This window comes from Hemicordylus capensis, chromosome 5 (genome assembly GCF_027244095.1).
Source record: "Hemicordylus capensis ecotype Gifberg chromosome 5, rHemCap1.1.pri, whole genome shotgun sequence".
NCBI lineage: Eukaryota > Metazoa > Chordata > Lepidosauria > Squamata > Cordylidae > Hemicordylus > Hemicordylus capensis.
The window spans coordinates 23,158,001-23,178,424 of NC_069661.1; the positions used below are offsets into that span (position 1 = coordinate 23,158,001).

The 20,424-nt window shown below is 45.6% G+C and overlaps 1 protein-coding gene across 1 annotated transcript in view; it reads right to left on the reverse strand.

Moving 5' to 3' along the window:
• The window catches only part of SNCA (synuclein alpha), a 101,873-nt gene that overhangs the window by 57,098 nt on the left and 24,351 nt on the right, over positions 1-20,424 (reverse strand). The window contains exons 3-4 of the mRNA XM_053256688.1: positions 18,550-18,591; positions 10,754-10,899 (exon numbers count right to left, since the gene is read on the reverse strand). Coding sequence (XP_053112663.1) covers positions 10,754-10,899; positions 18,550-18,591 — 188 coding nt within the window. The remainder of the gene's footprint in view (positions 1-10,753; positions 10,900-18,549; positions 18,592-20,424) is intronic.

Below are 20,424 nucleotides of genomic sequence, written 5' to 3' on the forward strand. Positions count from 1 at the left end.
TTCCAAGTCTTACTGGATTAATGTACAATGAATTTAAGGATGCAGCAAAGACCTTGCTCCTACTTGAGTCTCTTGAACATCAGCAAAGATGTCCCACAGTTGAATCTCCTTTCTAATAATTGCTCTTTAGATCTTCTGGGAGGGAGGAAATCTTCTTTATGCCTGGAAATGTATTCCATCTGCAAGCTTGTTCAAGTCCCTTACCTCTTCTTCCACAGCAGATGTTCTATACATATATTAGAGGCTGATTGGATCTGTTTTAAATTATGCCTTGAGAGCTCTGACCGATGAAAATACTGTCCACTGGGATTCAGTAAATGACCAAGGAATTAAACTATTATGACAGATGAGTGCAAAAGCTGTTAGAAGTGGATGCATTTATCTTGCATCATCGACTCGCATCATAAATTCATCTCGACGTGGGTTGATTTAATGTAAGATTAGTATCATCTTTAAATAGGCTGTGTTTCAAATGATAATGAATCAATGGTTCTGCACAAGTCAGTAGCACTTTAAACCAATTCCATATGTGTTAAGCAATGACACTAACATAACACATCCCTTTGTAGTATAAGCCCAGGCCTGCCTCAGCTAAGGGTCCTGGAGTCCCTGGCTGGGTGATTGCCTCCTCCTTGCCCTAAGCTTTTGGGTTGGCTTTGAGGGGAATGAGGGAAAACCCTCAAGGAAGCCAACAAAATGCTAGAAGTTGTATGAACTGCAAATATGAAACTGCAGTATGAAGAGATCTTCTCATATGAAAATGAGAAAGAAAAGAATGGATTTGAAATTTTCATTAAAATGAACATATCCTGGTGGAGGAGAACAAATTGATCCAATAGAACTCAGCTGTACTTTTTTTTTTTTTTTTTAAGCAAGTGTGGGCAGATTTAAGGCTTCCAGGAGGAACTTTTGTTTTGTTTTGCTAGAGCCTCAGGGGCTGCCAGCATGAAATAGCAGCTTGGGGAGTTGAAACCAATTGCAAAATGGCAGCTTGCACATAAATTTACATCAAGGGATTTTAACTTGATTTTTATTCAAACCCCTGAATTCCAGAAGAATTTTGCTGCAATACAGGAGGGTAACAAGAGAGGCTGCTTTGTGGGGGAAGAAACTGGATATTAAGGTAGTTCACATGACCTTCTGCTGGTCCAGAGAGAGCAGGCAGGTGGGAGGAAGGCAGGAGAGCACCTACCTTCCCTCCAGACAATCCAGCAGTGATCATAGTTGTGCGGATCACATGCCCACACAACTGGTGCTGCCATGTGGTGTTCTGGACTCTAGATATCCCACATTGGGGGATTCCCCCATGAGTCAGGCACTCTAGGTGCCCAGCTCTGTGTATGCTTCATGTAGCCCAAGCATTCCCATGACTGGGGAGGGGACCTGGGTAAAAGGATGTGCTCGTTAATGGTGTGCAAACATGTTAGCCGGTTCGGTTTGTCTGTTTGGGGTTGAACCGAACCATCATCTGTCGGTCCGACCTCGGACCATCACTTACCCACTCTGAGGGACTTCCTCTAGGTGGTGGGGGTCAGCAGGGTTTCTCCCTCCCCCCGCCGGCTTCCTTGCCACCCTAACTGGCCCTAACCACAGAGGCTCATTGTGCAGGCACTAATGGCCACCATGCTAGAGGCGGAAGGCCTGAATGGGCCGAAGAGCTGGCTGAATGGCCAGTTAGGGTGGCAAGGAGGCTGGCAGGGGGAGGGAGAACCTGCGCGGACCCTTCTGACCCCGCCCCCCACCAAGAGGCAGTCCCCTGGAGGGGGTGATTACAGTTTTTTTAAAAAAAATTCACAACCCCCCTCCAGACCCAACCAAACTGGGGGCGGGGGTTTGAGGGGGTGCTGGATCGAACTGACCCGGTCCGGTTCAGACTTGAACCGAATCGAGCCAGCTGGTTCCGTGCACACCCCTAGTGCTCGTGCCCTTTAACCCAAGTAAAAGCCCAGGGTACATTCCTGGGCAGCCTCGATCCCAGCACTCCACACTTCAGCCTAGGTAGGGCTGCCCAGACTGGGTAGGGCTGCTCATGTGAACAGCCTCATAAATGGGAGAGAAAGTAAAAGCAATCTTGAGTACCTGGAGAAAGAGAGAGGAAAATGGTGTGGCCATGTCCCGCTCAGCCAGCCAGTCCAATAAATAAATCTGGTACTGTGAGGGCGGTGGAGGGCGGGGAGAAAGTTGTACAAGCCGATTGTGTTGCAGTCATCTGGACATGTATTGAAACACACAGAATAAAGTTGAGGAAGAGGGTTCTTCTCAAGAGTAACACCAGAGACCTCATGCTTTTACCCAAGGGGAAGGGCCCCTCTTCCTCAACTTTATTGTACAAAAAAATAAAAAATAAATAAAGCAGAGCTATTCAATAATCCCTGGGTAGTGCTGCCTTTTAAACTCAACCCTGAGTACTGCTGCCTTGCCATATGTTATCTCTGCATTGATCTAATTGGATTGCCTGGTTTATGGTGCCACCATGAGTGCATGTGCTTGTGTACATAGTTCTTTATCCAATCATTTCTGGAGACCAAAACACATAGTGGCTGTCTTGTCATCCCATCCTCTTTCTCTTTTTAATTGCCAGAGGGGGGGAACAAGAGACGCAGTGGAAAGCAGGCATCCCCCAACGTGACTCCTCCACTTGGCAGGCTTAGAAGCTTGGGATGGGACAATGCTGTATCCCTCCTGCCAGGCAACGGCCTGAAGAGTGCAGAGACAGGGGGCTGGGGCAAGTACTCAGAGAGGCAGCCATCAAGAAGCACGGCAGGTATGGAGTGAGCACGTTCCTGGGCAAGTCTGGGCTGCCCTCTCTATGATTTTGGTTCCAGAAACAGCATGAAACCGTGGTTACGGTGGTGTCTGCAATTGGATGTGACGCTGCTGCCTTCAAACCTCAGGTTGGAGCAGTGAAACTTATGACAAACCAAAGGTTCAAACTGGAGTTTGGCAAAGGAAACTGCAGGTCACTTTTGCTGCAAAACTGCAGTTTCACGCATTCAGATGTATATGAATTCCAACCTCTGCCCCATCCAATGCCAGTTTGGCATTACATGAGAATGTGGTCACTGATTTAAGGATGCAATCAACCCTACTGGGACCAGGAAACAATAATAGATAGATTTTATATTCTCTAAAGATGGGAAATCATCATTATTGTTTTTTATTTCTCCAGTGGAGCTCCCAGAGGTGCAGTTAGGACAGGAAAACAATGCCAAAAAGAGGGTTAAGCTCTTACTCTCACAGTGCTGTTACCCCAGTCAAAATGGGACCCTGCCATGGCTGCTTTAAAAATAGGAGATAGCAAGGTTGATTTGATTTAAATCAAACTGATTTAAATAATCATTTAAATCACTTCACAGGATTCAATTTTAATGATTTAAAACACAATTTAAATAGCTAATCATGAAGATTCTATTTAATCATCTTTTTTTTTCTTTTAGTAAAAGCACATTCTTGCCCAATATAACCTTAATACATATCCAGAGATGTAGATTTCATTTTTAGAAGGTAGGTACATATTAGAATAGGTACATACTTCTCATAATGCTCTTTCATTTGGGCCACCAGGCCTTGCATTTTGCATGCATGCCCATCTTACCCACAGGTACAGGAACTTCATTAAAATATCCCCAAGTGGGGTCTTTTTTACGACCTGCTACTATGATAGGTGTTTCCCTTCTAAAATGGAGGATACGCACAGAAAAACCTTTCTCAGGACTGCATAAATACGTTCTGTTCACTTTTGGTTTCACTTTCTATTCCCCTCCCCATCCCTTGTATTTATATCCAGACTTCTCCTCCTTGCTCAGATCTATTCCGTGCTCCCAAATCCTCATTCACTGGCCTTCTTCAGCCCAATGCAGATGTTATGCTGTATGAAGTGTACATCATGTAGGAGCATAATGCCTGAACTGGGCTAAAGAAATGTACAGATACAAACTTGTAGACATGTTTGTGTATAGCTCTGTATGCTTGTACATATATTTGTGTGAATTACTGTACCTGGGTTCAGTTTAAAAGTGAACCTGGATACAGGCCCTTCAAATGCTTGGTACTGAAAGGAAGTGAACTGCTATACCTGTGTTCAGCATAACATGTGAATGACTGGGCCTGTGCAGATTTGTACCTTTGTACACTGTACACTCGATGTACAAGTATTAAACATAGTGTGTGATAGGGCCTAATGTCGTTGCACTTTTAGAGAGAGGGGAGTCAAGGGCTTGAGTGTGTGTGGTTGTGCGTGTGCATGCACTGCATGCACACTACCTGTAGAATAGGATTGATCAGTTCTGTTATCTCTCATCCCCTTATACTGCTGTTAACAAGCACTCAGAATGTACTTAGGAGTTATGATTAACATTCATGAGCTTTGACCTAGGTTAATTTTTTATAAATTGCTTAATCCAATTTAAATTTTAAAAATCTGATTTGTAATTAATAATAATAATAATAAAATCGATTTTGATCAACCCTGGAGATAGGATCATGAACCCCCCACATCATGTCTCTTTGCCCTTTACAAAGATCTGGATATAAAGTTTTCCAAAGTGTCTTAAGATATATTTTTTAAAAAAGATCTGCCCATAGATACAGTCAGCTACCCACAACATACCAGCATGTTTACATATACAATTTCCTTCCAATTCTCAGCAGTGTATCAGGGTGCTTCTTAAAAGGACAATAGGATGAAATTTGAGTAGATGCTTCTGATCATCTTCTGTTCTAAGGACATTATCAATTTGACAAAGTGGCAGTGCAGAGGAATTTTCGGCTTAGATGAGCTCATTAAAAATGAAGCTTCAGGATTAGACTTTAAAACCCAGCAATAAGATTACTTTCTCAAAAACAAAGAGCTTTATTGTCAAGGTGAGCAGATGGAATACTAAGGTTTTAATCTGATAAAGTGGAGGATCATCAACACCACTGGGATCTGCAGTAATATGTTACAGTGAATCTCCAGACTACAAGAGGACTCCTGTTCAGGGCTCAGCCTGCCTGGAAGTGATGTTCAGGCCTCAAGCGAGGCTTCAGTAGGCAGGGAAGGGAAAAGGCAATGCCTTTTCTTTCCCGCTCCCTTGAGGCCTTCTCCTGCTATACTACAAAGCACCAGGGGTGGAGTACGACTTCTGCCACCTGTAGGTGGCCAAGGATTTGCCGCCCCTGCCACTGCAGCGAGGGTAGGGGTGAAGGGAGAAAGCCCCCCTTCTCCTTAAAAAATGTTGCTGTGCGTGGTGGGATAAGGAGCTCTCCCTTGCTGCAGCACTGCTAAAAGGGCTAACTTTCCTCTCAGCCCAATACCACTGTCCCCGCTACAGCCACTGCTGCCCCACTGCCTGTGCGGCATTTTAAAGGAAAAGGGGGTCTTTCCCCTCCCCCCCCTCCCCACAGCCGCTGTTGTGTGGCCTTCTCTGACCTTATCTTGCCACACACAGTGGTGATTTTTAAGGAGAAAAAAAGAGAGGCTCCATCACCACCCCGCCCAGAGAGAAAGGTGGCAAAATTTGAGTGCCAAAATTTGCTATTCCTCAAATTTTGCCGCTGTAGGAAAGTGCCTACTCTTCCTCTGCTTAAATCCGCCACTGCATAGCACTAGAGGTGACGAGCAACCAACCTCAAACTTGAGCATTTTATTGCTACAGGAGATGCTATTAATTGCTATTTTGAGATGTATTTTAATTATGTTTTATATTGGTTTTATTGTAACCTGCTCTGAGACCTTTGGGTAAATAAATATACAGGGGGAAGAGGAGGAAGCTAGTTCTAGAGAGTGAAAAGGATTCATTTTTCATCTCCTTCCTCCTGAAACTTCCCTGTATAATGCAAGGGGGGTGGTTTTTAACTTCACGGCTTGTACCCCACAAGCTCAATCTCCTTCTTCAAGGATACCAGCTATAAACTGCTACAGTTGACATCTGAGCTAAAGAGCCCTCAAAATTCTGTAGGGCCTGGAAAATCAGAAGGCTATTTTACTTTTTAACATCTCCCCCCACCCTTTTAATTTGCTGACATGTATATTTGTATACTTCTGCATACCTAGGATCCCACCCACCCACCCCCAGCAATAGAGAAACAACTATCCTTTTTGGAGGGTGGCTCTGTTTCACATTCAAACTCATAGGCACTCCACTACCCGAGTTGCTATAAGGAGGAAAAATTACAGGAAGCAGGATTCAAATCAATAGACAAATATAGCTTAGTGGTAATGTTCGTGCATTTCCTCAGCAAAGCTTTGTTGGCTGAGAGAAAGCTTTCTGACTCCTGGTTCATTGCTGCTGCTATGTGCAACAATGGAATGTGGAAAAATGTCCCCTAATGTGCAGCTATCATTCTCCCCAGAAACCTAGGTGGGAAAATTGGATAGCCAGGCATACAGCCTTCAGCTACTGCACTGATCCTGCAATGGATCATCTTCAAATTTATAGATGGGTGGGAGCCAGGCCTGAGCTAACACCCTGGAACCACACATCTGATCCCCTTAGTAAGAGACATCTGTCAGAGCTAATTTTCAGGGCACAAAAACACGTGGTCCAGCATTCTGGGACTGTACAACTTCAAAATGTTGGTGAGATTTGCATGTTTGAATGTCCCCTTTAAAAAACAACACCCTCCCTGCACATAGAAAATTTGGCAAAGCTAGGATTCTTCTTCCTGACATGCCAGTTTTTGATGTGAAACTTTTAATGTCTACATACAAGCATTCGATCATAGAATCTACCACTTGTGATCTGAAAAATGATGCAGGCCAACTACAGCTACACTATGTCATTCTGCTACTCACATAGCATGACTACATCCTATCCAACAACTGTGGTCCCACTCCCATTCACTAGAGCATCTGAAGTAAGGGCTGTGATAACCAGCTGATGACAAAGCCAAGCCACAGGGTAGCTGATCAAGACAGTAGTTAGAGACAGCCAACTTCTATTTATTTATTTAAAATATGTATACCCGGCCCTCCAGTACACTACTGCTTGGGGCAGCTCACAACAATATCCAGGTCAGAAGCCAGGCTGGAAAGGATTTAAGTAATCAGATTCATCCAGAACTGCCTGGAGCTGAGATGCCACCACACTTTCCAACATCTTGCCCAAGAAAGGGAGGTTTGAAACTGGTCAAAAGTTATTTAAGTCATCTGGGTCCAATTAGGGCTTTTTTAGGAGGGGCCTAAAGACTGCCTCCTTCAGATGAGGGGGCACCACCCCTGCCACCCATGTACCCAGTCCCTCCCGAGAAGCCTTCACCAACCATGAAGGGCGTGGGTCAAGGATGCACTTGGTAGGCCTCAGCCTTCCAAGCAGCCTGTCCACCTCCTCAGGCAACAGAGTCTGAAAACCATCCAATATAATAAGACCAGATGGTGCATTGGCAACATCTAGTTCTGGTGCCGCAAAAATCTTAGCATCCAAGTCAGAATGGATACAAATGATTTATCCACAAAATGTAACACAAATTGGTCACAGAGGGCTGCCGTTCTGTTTGATGGTCTTTGAGGTCCTCACCTAGGAGGCCCCGAACCACTTGAAAAAGCTCTGCTGGACGACACTGAGGAGACATGATGGTGGCAGAAAAGTAGGATTTCTTTGCTGCCATTGCCACCATAGAGTGGCCCTAATATGGGCTCTAGCCTGTGTTCGGTCACATTCATTCTGAGTTTTCCGCTTACAATGCTCAAGCCATCTACCAGCCTACTTGATTGTCCGCAACTCACCTGTATACCAGGGTCCTCGCTTGGACTCGGTGGATCTGGAGAGGGAGCCTAGTCGCAACTGTGTCAATTGTCTGACCTATCTCCTCATACCAAAGGGAGATCAAGGCGTCAACAGGATCATTCTCTCTCTCAGCAGGAAACTCCCCAAGAGCCATCAGGAATCCATTAGGATTCATAAACCTCCGAGGGAGGACCATCCTAACTGGTCAGTGATGCCCGACCCCTGCAGTGTATTGGGTCCACCCTCAGTTCAGTATTCACCAGATAGTGATCCATCCATGATAACGGTATTGAAGCCTCCTAGACTATCCATGGAGCACCACTGTCCACCATTGACCCAAAGACCAAGTCAAGCGTATGGCCTGCCACATGTAGCATATGCTGTAACAGGCTGAAGAAGGATGCCCACACATAGAAAACTAGCATGTTAGGAAGAAGGCTAGGCTAGCACCTTTCTCCTTAACACCCACTGTGCTGCATGAAGGGCATTGTTCTATGTTTTGTATGGGTGAGTATTCAGTGGGAACCCCACCTAAAGTTTGAGATGGTACAGTGCAGACATAGGTTTGCCTCCACAGTGAGAACTGAGCCACTGTGAGGCATCAGTTCCCAGCTGACACTAGTGTATTCCTAGATCTTTGCTATACTAACACATTTGACTCACTTTTCAGAGAGCTATGTAAAAAGAATGAATAAAATTGCTTTTCTAAATCCGGTAAGCGGGACACCCACAAGCAATAAAGACATTATGGCTTTCTTTGTAATAGCTTTTCACTTATGTTCCATATTCTCCAGTGATTCATTAGTTGTGAAGTTGCAAAAACTTGAAAATGGCATTATACAAAGAACTCGAGCCAAATGCACAGTAAAGAAGCATTACCTTCACTCTTTCATCAAGATGTGCACTCTTTCTCTCTGATATATATGGGAACCCTCCTCCTTGCAAAAAAGCCTTTTACAATATCTCGAGAGAGAACTGTCTTACAAACACACAATTTGTTTTTTTAAATAACATATGACAGAAAATGCAGTTTACAAAGTATTTAACTAGGGGGCTATTCTGATGATCGGGAAAAATCGGGCTAGGAGAGCCTAGCCCGATTTTCCCCGATCGTAAGAACCACCGGGCTCGGCTGCGAGCCCGGTGGTTCTTGAGCGGCTAATCCGCTCAAGTAGCCTGCCCCTTAGCCCAGGTTTGTGGAGCGAGCGCTCCGCAAACCCGGGCTATTGAATCATGAGTAGCCATGGTGCGGCTCTGCGCCATGGCTACTCACGAGGAGATCCCTGGAGGGGAGGTGAAAAGCCACCTCCCGGCTCCGGGGGTCTCGTCAGCATGCCCTGAGTGCTTGCGCAGGGCATGCTGGAGCTTGCAGGGGCCAATCAGCCCCCACTCCCCCCAGCCCCCGTCGGCTCCATCTCGGAGCTGGCAATCGTGTGGGCGGCTGATCTGGCCGCCCAGGGCTCCCTCTCCGCTCATGAGCGGGAGAGTGGGCTTAGCCCGCTCTCCCCACTCACCCTGCAAAACTGGGTCTCACGGATCGTGAGACCCAGCTCTAGGTGTTATGAGAGTCTGGAGAGACAAATAGCCAGTGAATAAGTTGTGCCCAAGTACAGAGGAAAGGGAGCGTGCTGGCTAGTCACATGCACACCCTGGCACCAATAGCAATAGCAATAGCAATAGCACTTACATTTATATACCGCTCTATAGCTGGAAGCTCTCTAAGCGGTTTACAATGATTTAGCATATTGCCCCCCAACATTCTGGGTACTCAATAGGATCTGTAGCCATGCCTCTGCTTTCCTCACAGACTGCAGAGCAACAGTGTAGTCAGGAAGAGAGGGATGTATGGATACAGAACACACCATTATGGTGCTGCAGGCCTCGCTGGCATGCTTACAATAGCCTTCTACTCAGACACTTGACCTGTTGTTCAGCATACACAATGCTTGAACAAGGCTGAATTGCTTTGTTTGACTGACAGCTTCAGACATCACGTCTGTCCATGCCAAGCTCTGCGTTATGTCCCTCAGTCTTGGGAGTGCACCCTCTCCTCCCTGTGTAAGCGCCGACTTCCATTCTAGGTTAAGATAAACCAAGATTGGTTGTGACATCTGAACCAACCAATCTTAGCTTAATCTAACCTATCTGATTCAGAGAACCCAAGATCTGAAATTCACTTCAACAGATTATCTGAAGTAAGGAGGTTAGCATAAACCAAAATTGGTCAGTTCTGATTTCATGACCAATCTCGGCTTATCCTAACCTAGAAAGGAAGTAAGCATTTGTGTGGGGATGGGTGGGGATCACACGCTCCCGAGGCTGTGGGATGTCATGTGGAACTCAGCATTAGCAGAAGTTTTGCATGACAAATGAACTCACTCAATGTGTTAAATTTAGCCATAGGGCAGTCTGTCTCTCAGCCTAACCTCACAGGGTTGTTGGGGCAGGGGCATGGAGGGAAAAGAACAAACTTGTAAGGCACCCATGCTCCCTGGAGGAATGGTGGGAGAAAAGCGTTGTTAATAATAAAACACACACGTGATGTGATGTCACAGCACTGGGCATTGTCCTGCCCCCGATAGACAGTAATGGGAAGCAGGATGGGAGAAGGCATAATACAACATCCAATCACAAGTTGTGTTTACTTAGATGTCGCAAAGAGGTCCCACTCCCTACTACCCTCTACTTAAAGTCCCTGGGGCAGCAAGTGGGAGCACTGGCAGCTTCTCTTCCATGTTTCAAAGAATGTGGCAGCAAACTGGTTCTCCTCCCCCTGCCAACTTTGCCCACACAGTTAATGGAAAGGCATGGAGACTTTGGGGGCTAATAGTCTTTCCAAAGGCTGTGCACATTGCAGTAGTCCTTGGAAAGACTACTAATCCAGAAAATACCCCCACAATTTCCTCTTGATTGTGGGGAGGAAGCTTGGTTTTGGGGAAAATCACACAGATCAGAGGCACCTAATTAAGTCTTATAAGATGTTTAAGATTTACAGGAAAAATCCCAGTTTAAATCCACCCTTGTTAATAAAGAGCAGCTAAACCAACCTGTTTGCCCAGCTGGTCCTTCTTGCCAAAGCCGGTGGCTGCTGCAATATTTCCAGCACCTTCCACTGTCTTCTGTGCTACTGCCGTCACCCCTGTCACTACAGCTCCCCCAACGTTTGACACTTGTTCTTTAGTTTTCTCAGCCACTGTAAAAAAGGTGAAAGGCAAGTGAGGCAAAAGGTGAGATGTTTCAAGTTGGAGATGTGAGGCAAATGTGGATGCCTCATGTTATTTACATTAGTATACCCAACCAAGATGGTTTTAAGTACTTCCTTCAGAGTTCCCTGCAAAGGCATAGGTACAATAGAGCAAAGTGTGGGGTGGGGAGGCGACAGTCTGGGCCATGGAGGTCTGGGGTGGGGCACCAAGTATCCCCTCCCTCCTCATGAGACATCATGAGAGCCTGAACTGATTGGTTGATTTAGATAAATATTTAAAAACAAACAAATATGGTGGCAAAAGGCCAATATGGAGCAAAAAACAGCCAGTGCAGAAAAAGTTAATTCCATCCCCCGCCCCTCAGCCACATATGTAGTTTGGCCCGGTGTATCTAGTAGCCTGTCTATCCAAGCATAGTTACATTAGTTATTTGTAGCACATTAACAGCCGGGGGGTGGGGGGGAACAACCCATAACAACACTCTTCCCATTTTCAAAAGCCGTGCTCTGGAGTTAGCACAGCATAGCACTTTAGGTATGTGAGTCAGGAAGTTACCAGTTCAAGCCTCACTTCTGCCATGAAATCATTGGATGGCCTTTGGCACACACTCTCTCCCAGCCTCAGGCTTTCCTATGCAATATGAGAATACTAATACCAGACTATATTACAGTGTTTTCCAAAGGATTACTTGGATAATATATGCAGTGTTTTCAAGAAACAACGTATGCATGCTAATACAATAACTCGCCTGGAGGGAATTCTTATTTGCAGCAGGAGACATGACCAGAAGCTCATAGGAACACCGGAAGCTGCCTTATTCTGACTCAGTCCATTGGTCCATCTAGCTCAGCATTGCCTATCCTGCCTGACAGCAGCCCTACAAGGTTTCAGGCAGGAGTCTTTCCCAGTCCTACCTGGGCGGTTCCCAGATTGCACACTACAACAGAGGTAGTTTACTTCGGCTTGGCAGGATCGTATTGAAACCATAAATAAAGGGTGTTGTGCAAAGCCACCAGCAGGGGGAACAGTCTTTTTTCGCTTGTACAAACCTCCTACAACAGGAAAATACAGCTATTTTTTGCAACGTTGTAGCACTGTAACGCAAAGATAAAACCCGGAAGGTGGCATCGGAAATGTGAATGGCCCTTTGCTGACAGTGCAGGGACTGGGATGTCAAAACGTATGGAAGCACACTTCACAGACATGTGGTGACACTGTTGTAGAGTGTAATCTGGAAAGCGCTCTGGACATGCTGCCAGGGAGTGAACCTGGGACATTCTGCAGTCAAGTAGATGCTTCACCACTGAGCTATGGCCTGATCCTCTAAGGGGAATATCTTATAGCAGACAGTGCTCATATGTCGTCATTATTCAAAGGCAAACCAAGGCAGATCCTGCTCAGCAAAGGGCACAATTCATGTTCATTACCACAGTCCTCCCCTCTCTACAAGCCTGCTCAATCCTATGTTAGCTTTCTTGGAAGAAGTCCCATTAGTGGGACTTGCTTCCAAGAAAACATGCATACAATCATACTGTTATTCCATATTTATTTTATTTGACATTTATATCCCACTCTTCCTCCAAAGAACTCAGAGCAGTGTACATGGTTATGTTTACCCTCACAACCACCTTGTGAGGTAGGTTAGGCTGAGAGGTGATTGACTGACCCAGAATCACACAGTGAGTTTCATGGCTGAAAGGGGATTTGAACTCAGGCCTCGCTAATCCTAGTCCAACACTCTAACCATTACACTACGACATCATGTTGCCGGATGCTTTTATCGTCACATAGCTAAAAATATAAACAAAGAAGTTCAGTGCTGGGAATTCCCTGCTGGATCAGACCAAAAGTCCATCCAACCCAGTCTCACAATGGCGAACCAGATGCCTCTGGGAAGCCCAGAAATGGGACATGGAGGCAAACAGCCCTCTTCTTTCTAGCAATCACCTAAGTGGCATACTACTTTTGAGACCGCAAATAGCCATCAGAGCTAATAGCCATCAAGAGACCTGCATGTGTCTAATCCATTTCTAAACTCCTTCTAAGCTAGTGGCCATCACCACACCTTCTGGCTTCATATGACGTAAATGAGAGGAGGCCAACCTGTGACTCTCTAGCAGCTGCTGAACTACATCTCCCATCAACCCCAGCTACAAATTGTTGTGATTGAGGATGATGCGAGTTGGTGTCCAACAACAGCTGGAGAGCCTTTAGGTTGGCCACTCCTGCCAGAAATTGATCATGCATTGTGTGAAGAAGAGACTTTCATGGGTTTGTTCTGAATCTACTGCCAATTAATCTTACTGGTTGATCCTGAGTTCTAGGGAGGCAGGGCACAAAGTGCACATAGAAAACCAGGGCATGGGGATATGTTGTCCATCCTACAGGTGAAAATGGAGAAGGCAGAAACACATTCTATTTTCACAGCTTTGTACTTGGTGAAAATATGATGCTGCTATTCTGAGGATGCCCTGATGGTGTAGGTATAAGCAAATGCCTGTACATACTCCCATCTGTTTCGAAACGCTTCAAATAGCTCCGACATTTCTGGTAAGGACTTGACAATCAGCTTCCCGAGGAGAGCAGATTTCTTGAGCTGTGCATCTTCTTTTGCCAGGCCATTTCCAGCTCAGAGCCATAACCTATGCTCTAGAACACGTCTGCACAGTGTGCCATGGGCAAAGCATTGAGAGGATTGCTCCTTCCCCAGGTGCCCACAAATGACCTTATCAGACGGTGGATGCATTGTTTGCTCTGACAAAAAGAGCTCAGTATTACGGAAAGTCTCTACTCTTTTCCTGAGCCTGAAGAGATGAGCTTCCCTGGCCCTGGATGGAACTTTGAAAGCACTCAGAAAGCAGCAAGAAGACCTACTTCCTTTTTTTTTTTAGTGTCTCCAAAGTCAGGATGGCATCAGGAAGACTCCCACGCTTCTCTCACCTCAGGATAAGTCCAGGCTTTTCCACAATAATTTGCTGAGCCTTGGAGACCCTTGGAAAGCTATGAGACTTCTGAAAGCAGAGAGACTTTCTGAGGGTCTCTGAGGCTCAGTTGAAAAGGGATGAGTTGCACTAACGCTTCACATCCAAATCTAAGTGCAGGGCGTCGAGAAACAATTAGCAGTGAAGGCTCCCCTGTCCTGATGGCTATAGGCTACCTCCAGGTTCAGAGATAGGATGCCTCTGAATACCTGTTGAGAGGAAGAAATGGCAAGAGAGAGGGCATGCCTTCACCTCTTGCTTGTGGGCTTCCCAGAGGCATCTGGTGGGTCACTGTGGGCCACAGGATGCTGGACTAGATAAGGTTTGGGCCTGATTCAGCAGGGCTATTTTTATGATCTGACCTCTTCTCCATATGTGTGGCGAGTTTTAAGGTTCTAGGTAGGGGTGTGCATGAAACCAAGATGCCCGGTTCAGTTTGAGTCTGGAGTGGACTTAAATGGAATCGGGCATGTTTGGTTTGAGTGTGTGTGTATATATATATATATATTTAAGAAGAACTCACTGCCTCTAGGGGGTGCTGCTGCGAGGGGAGAACAGGGGTGTGTGTGTCTCCAGTGCATGTCTCTTCCCCCACCAGCCTCCCCCCAGTCTCAATCCAGCCCAGTTCAGACGGTTTATGGCCCGGTTTGTGGTGGCCTCCAAAATGGCCACCACCAGTGCGAAGAGGCCCAGAACAGGCAGAAAACAGCCCATAAACCACCTGAACTGGGGCAGTCTGAGACTAGGGAAAGGCCGGTGGGGGGAAGGGGAACTTCCGGAGACCCACCTCAGTAGCGGTAGCAGCATTCCCCCAGAAAGGCAGTAAGCTCTTCTAAAAAGATATATAAAGTTTTGTTAGAATCCCCAGACTGGCCATGGGGAGGGGAGGGTTGGCTCGAGGGCAAGCTGGGGGCGAGCCCCCTAGCCAGCCAAGTTCAATGTCGATCTGGCTCGAGCTTTAGCCAGTTTGCACATCCATAGTTCTAGGTTCAACTGGTGAATTTTGGTGATTTTTAAAAAAATCTCCCCATTGACAGCTATGGAAAAGAAATCCAAATTTAAGTCGGAATTCGGATTTGGATATCCAACATCGCCAGAGCCCATTGACTCTGAATCCAAAACTGTCAAAGTGAGATTGCGTCTAATCCAAATCTGAATTTTCTGAATGTGCGCAGGCTTAGTCCCAACAAGGTGAATCGGCAGCATGGAGATTCTTCCGGGCATCTCCCGGTCCCCCCCCCCCGACCAGCCCACAGAGCGTGTGTCCCACCAGAGGAGCTGTGCTTCTGCCCAGTGGCAAAACCAGAGAGAAGAGCAGCCCAGCCAGAATCACTGCTATGCAGCCCAGCAGAGCCCACTATGGGGGTCTGGAGCACAGCTACCCCAGCAGGAGCCATGCTCTGGGGGCCAGTGGTGGTGCAGGCAGGAATCCCTGCACCACCACTGCTGGCACATGGCTCCGGGCAGCATGGGCTCTGGGCGATGGCCCTGATCCCCATCCCCCACAAAGGGTGAGGCTGCTGATTGGAGTCCTCTGCGGCATTAGAAAATTAAGAAGAACCTGTTCTTCATCATCTATAGTTTGGCTCCGAGTCTGCATATTTAGACATCACAGTATACTGGAAGGGAAACTGTGTGTGATGGTTTGGAGGATCATCTGGTTTTACTACAAGCCCATTTTCCCTAGTATTTTAGATACAAATAATCTAAGAGCAATCCTTATAATAGCTGCATGCCCATTAACATTTTGCTGTGTAACAATGTGCAACTGCAGACATGCCTAGACGAAATACCCTCTCTCCACAAACCCCATAAAGAGCAGCCAGAATTTGCTGCTATCCTGTGTTCAAATCCATTCAAAACCATAATGAACAGCAGATGGAAATGGGCCCTGAGGTTTCCTCCCTGAATCTTGGTGCCACTGCAAAGCCCAAGTCCACAGGAAGCCTGCATAATTCATGAGCAGACACTTTGTGCGTCCCAGTGGGTCCTTCTTTAGCCTTTCCTAGATAGCAACGGTTCTGTTGCTCCACACATTCCAGCAGCAGGGATCCAGCCCACACAAGCTGAGCTACCAGTTTGCTAAATGTCTCCCCATGCACAGGGCATTTGTTAGTTTATCTCATCTAATGCTTCACTGATCAAGCCCCCTTACTCTTGAAACCCCTCACTCTTTAAACTAGCAGCACACAGGTCCAAAAAAACTATCCATCCTATCTATCCATCCTATCTATCCATCTGTCTGTCTGTCTGTCTTGATATACTGCCTGATATGTATATCCCTAGGCAGTATACATAATTTAAGATACAAATATAAAATGGGATAAAACAATTAAAACAATGTTTATGAAATAAAAAAGCTGTTTAAAATTAATTGATTGAGTAATTAATTTTAAAAGCCAGAGAAAACAGGTCCTAGACTTGGATTCAGTCATATATTTAGTCCTTGCAATCTGAAGGTAAACTTATAGTTGATGTTTTTATGGATTTTTTTAATCTTTTATGTTTTAACTGTTAAATTCTTGGTTTGTTTTATTCTTGGTTTGTTTTATGCTGTAAACTGCCTTGAGACTTCGGTAGTGGGCAGTATACAAATTCATCAAACAAACAAAGGATCTTGGTTTTTTTTAGAGCAGCCAGAGATGGAGATGCTCTGATTTTGACAGGGAGTGCATTCCAAAGCCCTGGAGCAGCCCACTATTAAGGCAGACAGGCTTGCCCTTTACTGTCAGGACGTACCTGGAATGTAATTTGGATGAGACCGTCTCAGAGGGGGAGAACACACATCCGAGACACACACACCCCCAGATTAAAGCCCCCTAGATAAGACAGACCCTGAGCAGTCAGGGCTTGTTGCCTGTCCTGTAGTTGCCTCCTCGGAGCAGCCCTGGGTGCCTGAGGCTCCTGTCCTGGCCCCAGAGTGCCCTCTCTTGCCTCTAGGGCCCCAGAAGCAGAGGTCACACTGCAAACTACACAGAGGGGGCAAACTACACTAGAGTGCTCACCTGGCTACTCTGGATCTTCCTCCCAATGGGCCTCCTTGGGAGGAAGGCGAGGCCAGCTCGGGCACCTGTTTAGAATCAGGGCCAGTCTGAGCTCCAGGAAGGGAAGGGGCTCCTCACTCCTACATAACCCCTCTATCTGCAACGAGCCTCTGCTGGTTCAACCCCTGCCCCTGCTCACTTGGCAAAGAGGCACCTTTTTAACGTGGTGATTCTCTTTATTTAGCAGGGGGAGAGTAACTGGCCCTCTCCACTCCCAGCACAGCATCCCTCCACTGACTGTTGCTGGTGTCTATCTTATGTTACTTTTTAGATGGTGAGCCCTTTGGGGACAGGGATCCATCTTTCTTTCTTACTTACTTACTTATTTATTTGTTTATTTATTTTTTCTCTGTGTAAACCGCCCGAGCCATTTTTGGAAGGGCGGTATAGAAATCAATCAAACAAACAAACAAACAAACAAACAAACAAACAAACAAACAAACAAACAGCTCTTTCTTTGAGCTCTTGCCTTCAGCTGCTGCCTTTCTGTACTTGAGTGCAGTCATTTACTCAGGAAAAAGCAGCCCTAGGGGCCTGCTCCGTGAGGGGAAGGGGGCTTTAACCCTTGGCCCTCAGGACAATCCTGATCTGGATCTCCGCCCTCCTTGGATGATAATTTGTCTGAACGGCTCGCCCTACGTGATAACAACAGGAGCACATGTGTTTTAATCTCCCCACAATGCACCATTCCTTAATCATTTCTTTATTTATACATTATATCACACTTTTCCTCCAAAAAGCTCAGAGTGGTGTACATGGCTTTGTTTATTCTCACATCAACCCTGTGAAGTAGATTAGGCTGAGAGAGAAGTGACAGGCCCAGAGTTACGGGCATTTGAACTCGGGTCTTCCTGGTCTTAGTCCAGCACTCTAACCACTACAACACACTGCCTCTCATGTGAGACATTCTTATGTTCTCGGATGGCTTCAAGTGAGACTTAGATAAATTCACGAAGGACAGGTCTATCAATGGCTAGTATTCTTGATGGCTATAGGCTACCTCCAGGCTCAGAGGCAGGAGGCCTCCGAATACCAGTTGCAGGGGAGCAATGGCACGAGAGGATGTGTGCCTAGATCTCCTGGTTGTGGGCTTTCCAGAGGCATCTGGCGGGCCACTGTGGGAAACAGGATGCAGGATCAGACGGGCCTTGGGCCTGATCCAGCAAGGCTCCTCTTACACTCTTATGGGCCTGGTTAGTCTGAACCATTTCTCTACACACAGTCAAAATGCTACTTTAAAGTGAGGTTTGGAACATGTGTAGGGGACCGTTTGGATGAACTGTGTCCTCATACAATTAAGGAATGGCGCACAGGCGGGGAAGATGTGGGCGCACACAGCACGCTTACAGCTTTCTCATGTGGTGTGCCAAGGGGTTTGGAAGATCAATGAAACTAGAACCAAAGTACAAATCAAGCTCATAAAAATATATACAATACCTACAGGCACATTCCTTTCCCAGTGAGACTGAATGCATGCTTGTCCGCATGCTAGATTTATTACACACCCACTCGTCTCTGCGCATCAGAGCCCACTCAGAGATAAAGATGACTTTGAGAGAGAGGTGGGAGATTTACCATTGATTTAGAAACTGAAATGCAATTGTGGGTTTACCTGTTGTGACCCCATGAACAACTCCCTCCCTGGTCTTTGAACCTGTTTAAAAAGAAAAAGGAGTGATCAACGAGGCTCACAGGAATAACTCTTAGTAAATACAGTCATACATTTAATGAATCATAATGTTTTGTATTTCTAACATCCCCAAATATTAGCAAGTTCTAGAGATCACCTTTTGACTAGGGCTTTAATTCAATTAAAGACATCTGAGTTGATTAATCATGCATTTTCAGTTATTTAACTTATTGTTTAACCAATTAGATTTGCAGTCTGAAAGCAAAAAGGGTCCAATTTTTTTGTGTTTAGATGATGCACATGTATTGGATCATCCTCAAAGAAGCAGCCCATGTGAGCATGAACAGAAATGACTCATCTAATTTAGGGCCTGCCACCTGCAGTTTAAATATTTTATTTTGTTTATTTTTACATTTATATCCCATTCTTCCTCCAAGGAGCCCTGAACAATCTACATCATTATATTTATCCCCAGTACAACCCTACACTCACACACACTGAGCCCTTTCTCACGATCAGTGAGAAGTGAAAAGGGCTCGAGGGAACATGTGGAGGAAGGCTTCTGAAACTTACCTCCCCAAAGACGATTGTTAGGTCCATGCTGGGCGCACAAATCGCCCTCCCAAACGGACACGGGCTGCCTCTGGCAGGGACGCGGAAGGTCAGAGGCTGGGATGCGTTATTCCGGCCATCAGAAATCCCACAATGCATCATGCGAGTGCGTGGTGCATTGTGGGGATCCCTGCAGCTACAGGTGAGTGGTGCTAAAAGCAGCCGGTGCGGCATCTTGGGTCATAATATAGATATGGCAGCTTGGGAAAAATTATGGAAAACTGATTTAAAGTTCACTGCATGTTACACTTTAAAAGAAAATTATTATAAGATGATGTACAGGTGGTATCTGACGCCTAAAAAATTGGCGATAATGTATACAAATGTTTCAAACAAATGTTGGAAATGTGGACATTGTGAAGGAACTTTTTTTCATATGTGGTGGTCTTGTAAGAAGGCAAAGGCCTTTTGGGACATGATATATAATGAGTTAAATTTTTTTTTTAAAATGGCATTTCCTAAGAGCCCAGAATCCTTCCTGTTGGGAATAACGCAAGGAGAGTTTTCCAAAAGCAATTTAACATTCTTCATGTATGCAACCATGGCGGCCAGAATAGTATATGCACAGAAATGGAAGGACAATGAACTGCCCTCAAAAGAAGATTGGCTGATAAAAATTTTGGAATATGCGGAGATGGCAAAACTTACAGTACTGATAAGAGATCAAAATTTGGAAGGTTTTAAAGAAGATTGGAAATCATTCTTACTGTACCTAAAGAACTATTTTCCTAATACTGAGTTTTTAAACAGGGTTTGAAATTTAGTAATATTAGCAGGTTGAGTAGACTAAAATTGAGTTTGGTAAGATATAGGATATATGTTTTGAATTATTATAGCAAGGGTTAATTGTATAGTTAGTGATTTGCGCTGATTGGTGAGCTAGAAGTCAATTTTTGTTTAATTGGATGTAATGAGATGTTCAAGATATTGTTAAAATCAATAAAAATTTAAAGCAAAAAAAAAAAAAAAGCAGCCAGTGCTGCACACGATTAAGAAAAGGGCGGCGAAGGGAGTGCTCACTCCCTTAACCTCATTTAAGAGGCTGGCTCCACAGGTGGCTTTACTGCTGAGGTGCCACCAGCAGCCGCATGGTTGCCAGCGGTTCTGACACACAGCCAAGCCTGGGCTTGGATTTCTTAGCCCGGTCTTGGCTGATTGTGGGAACAGCCTCACTGTCAGTATCCTTGTGAGGAGGGAGTTCTGGAGCAAGGGTCGTCCAAGACACGTTGCTTCCTGAGGTGAAGG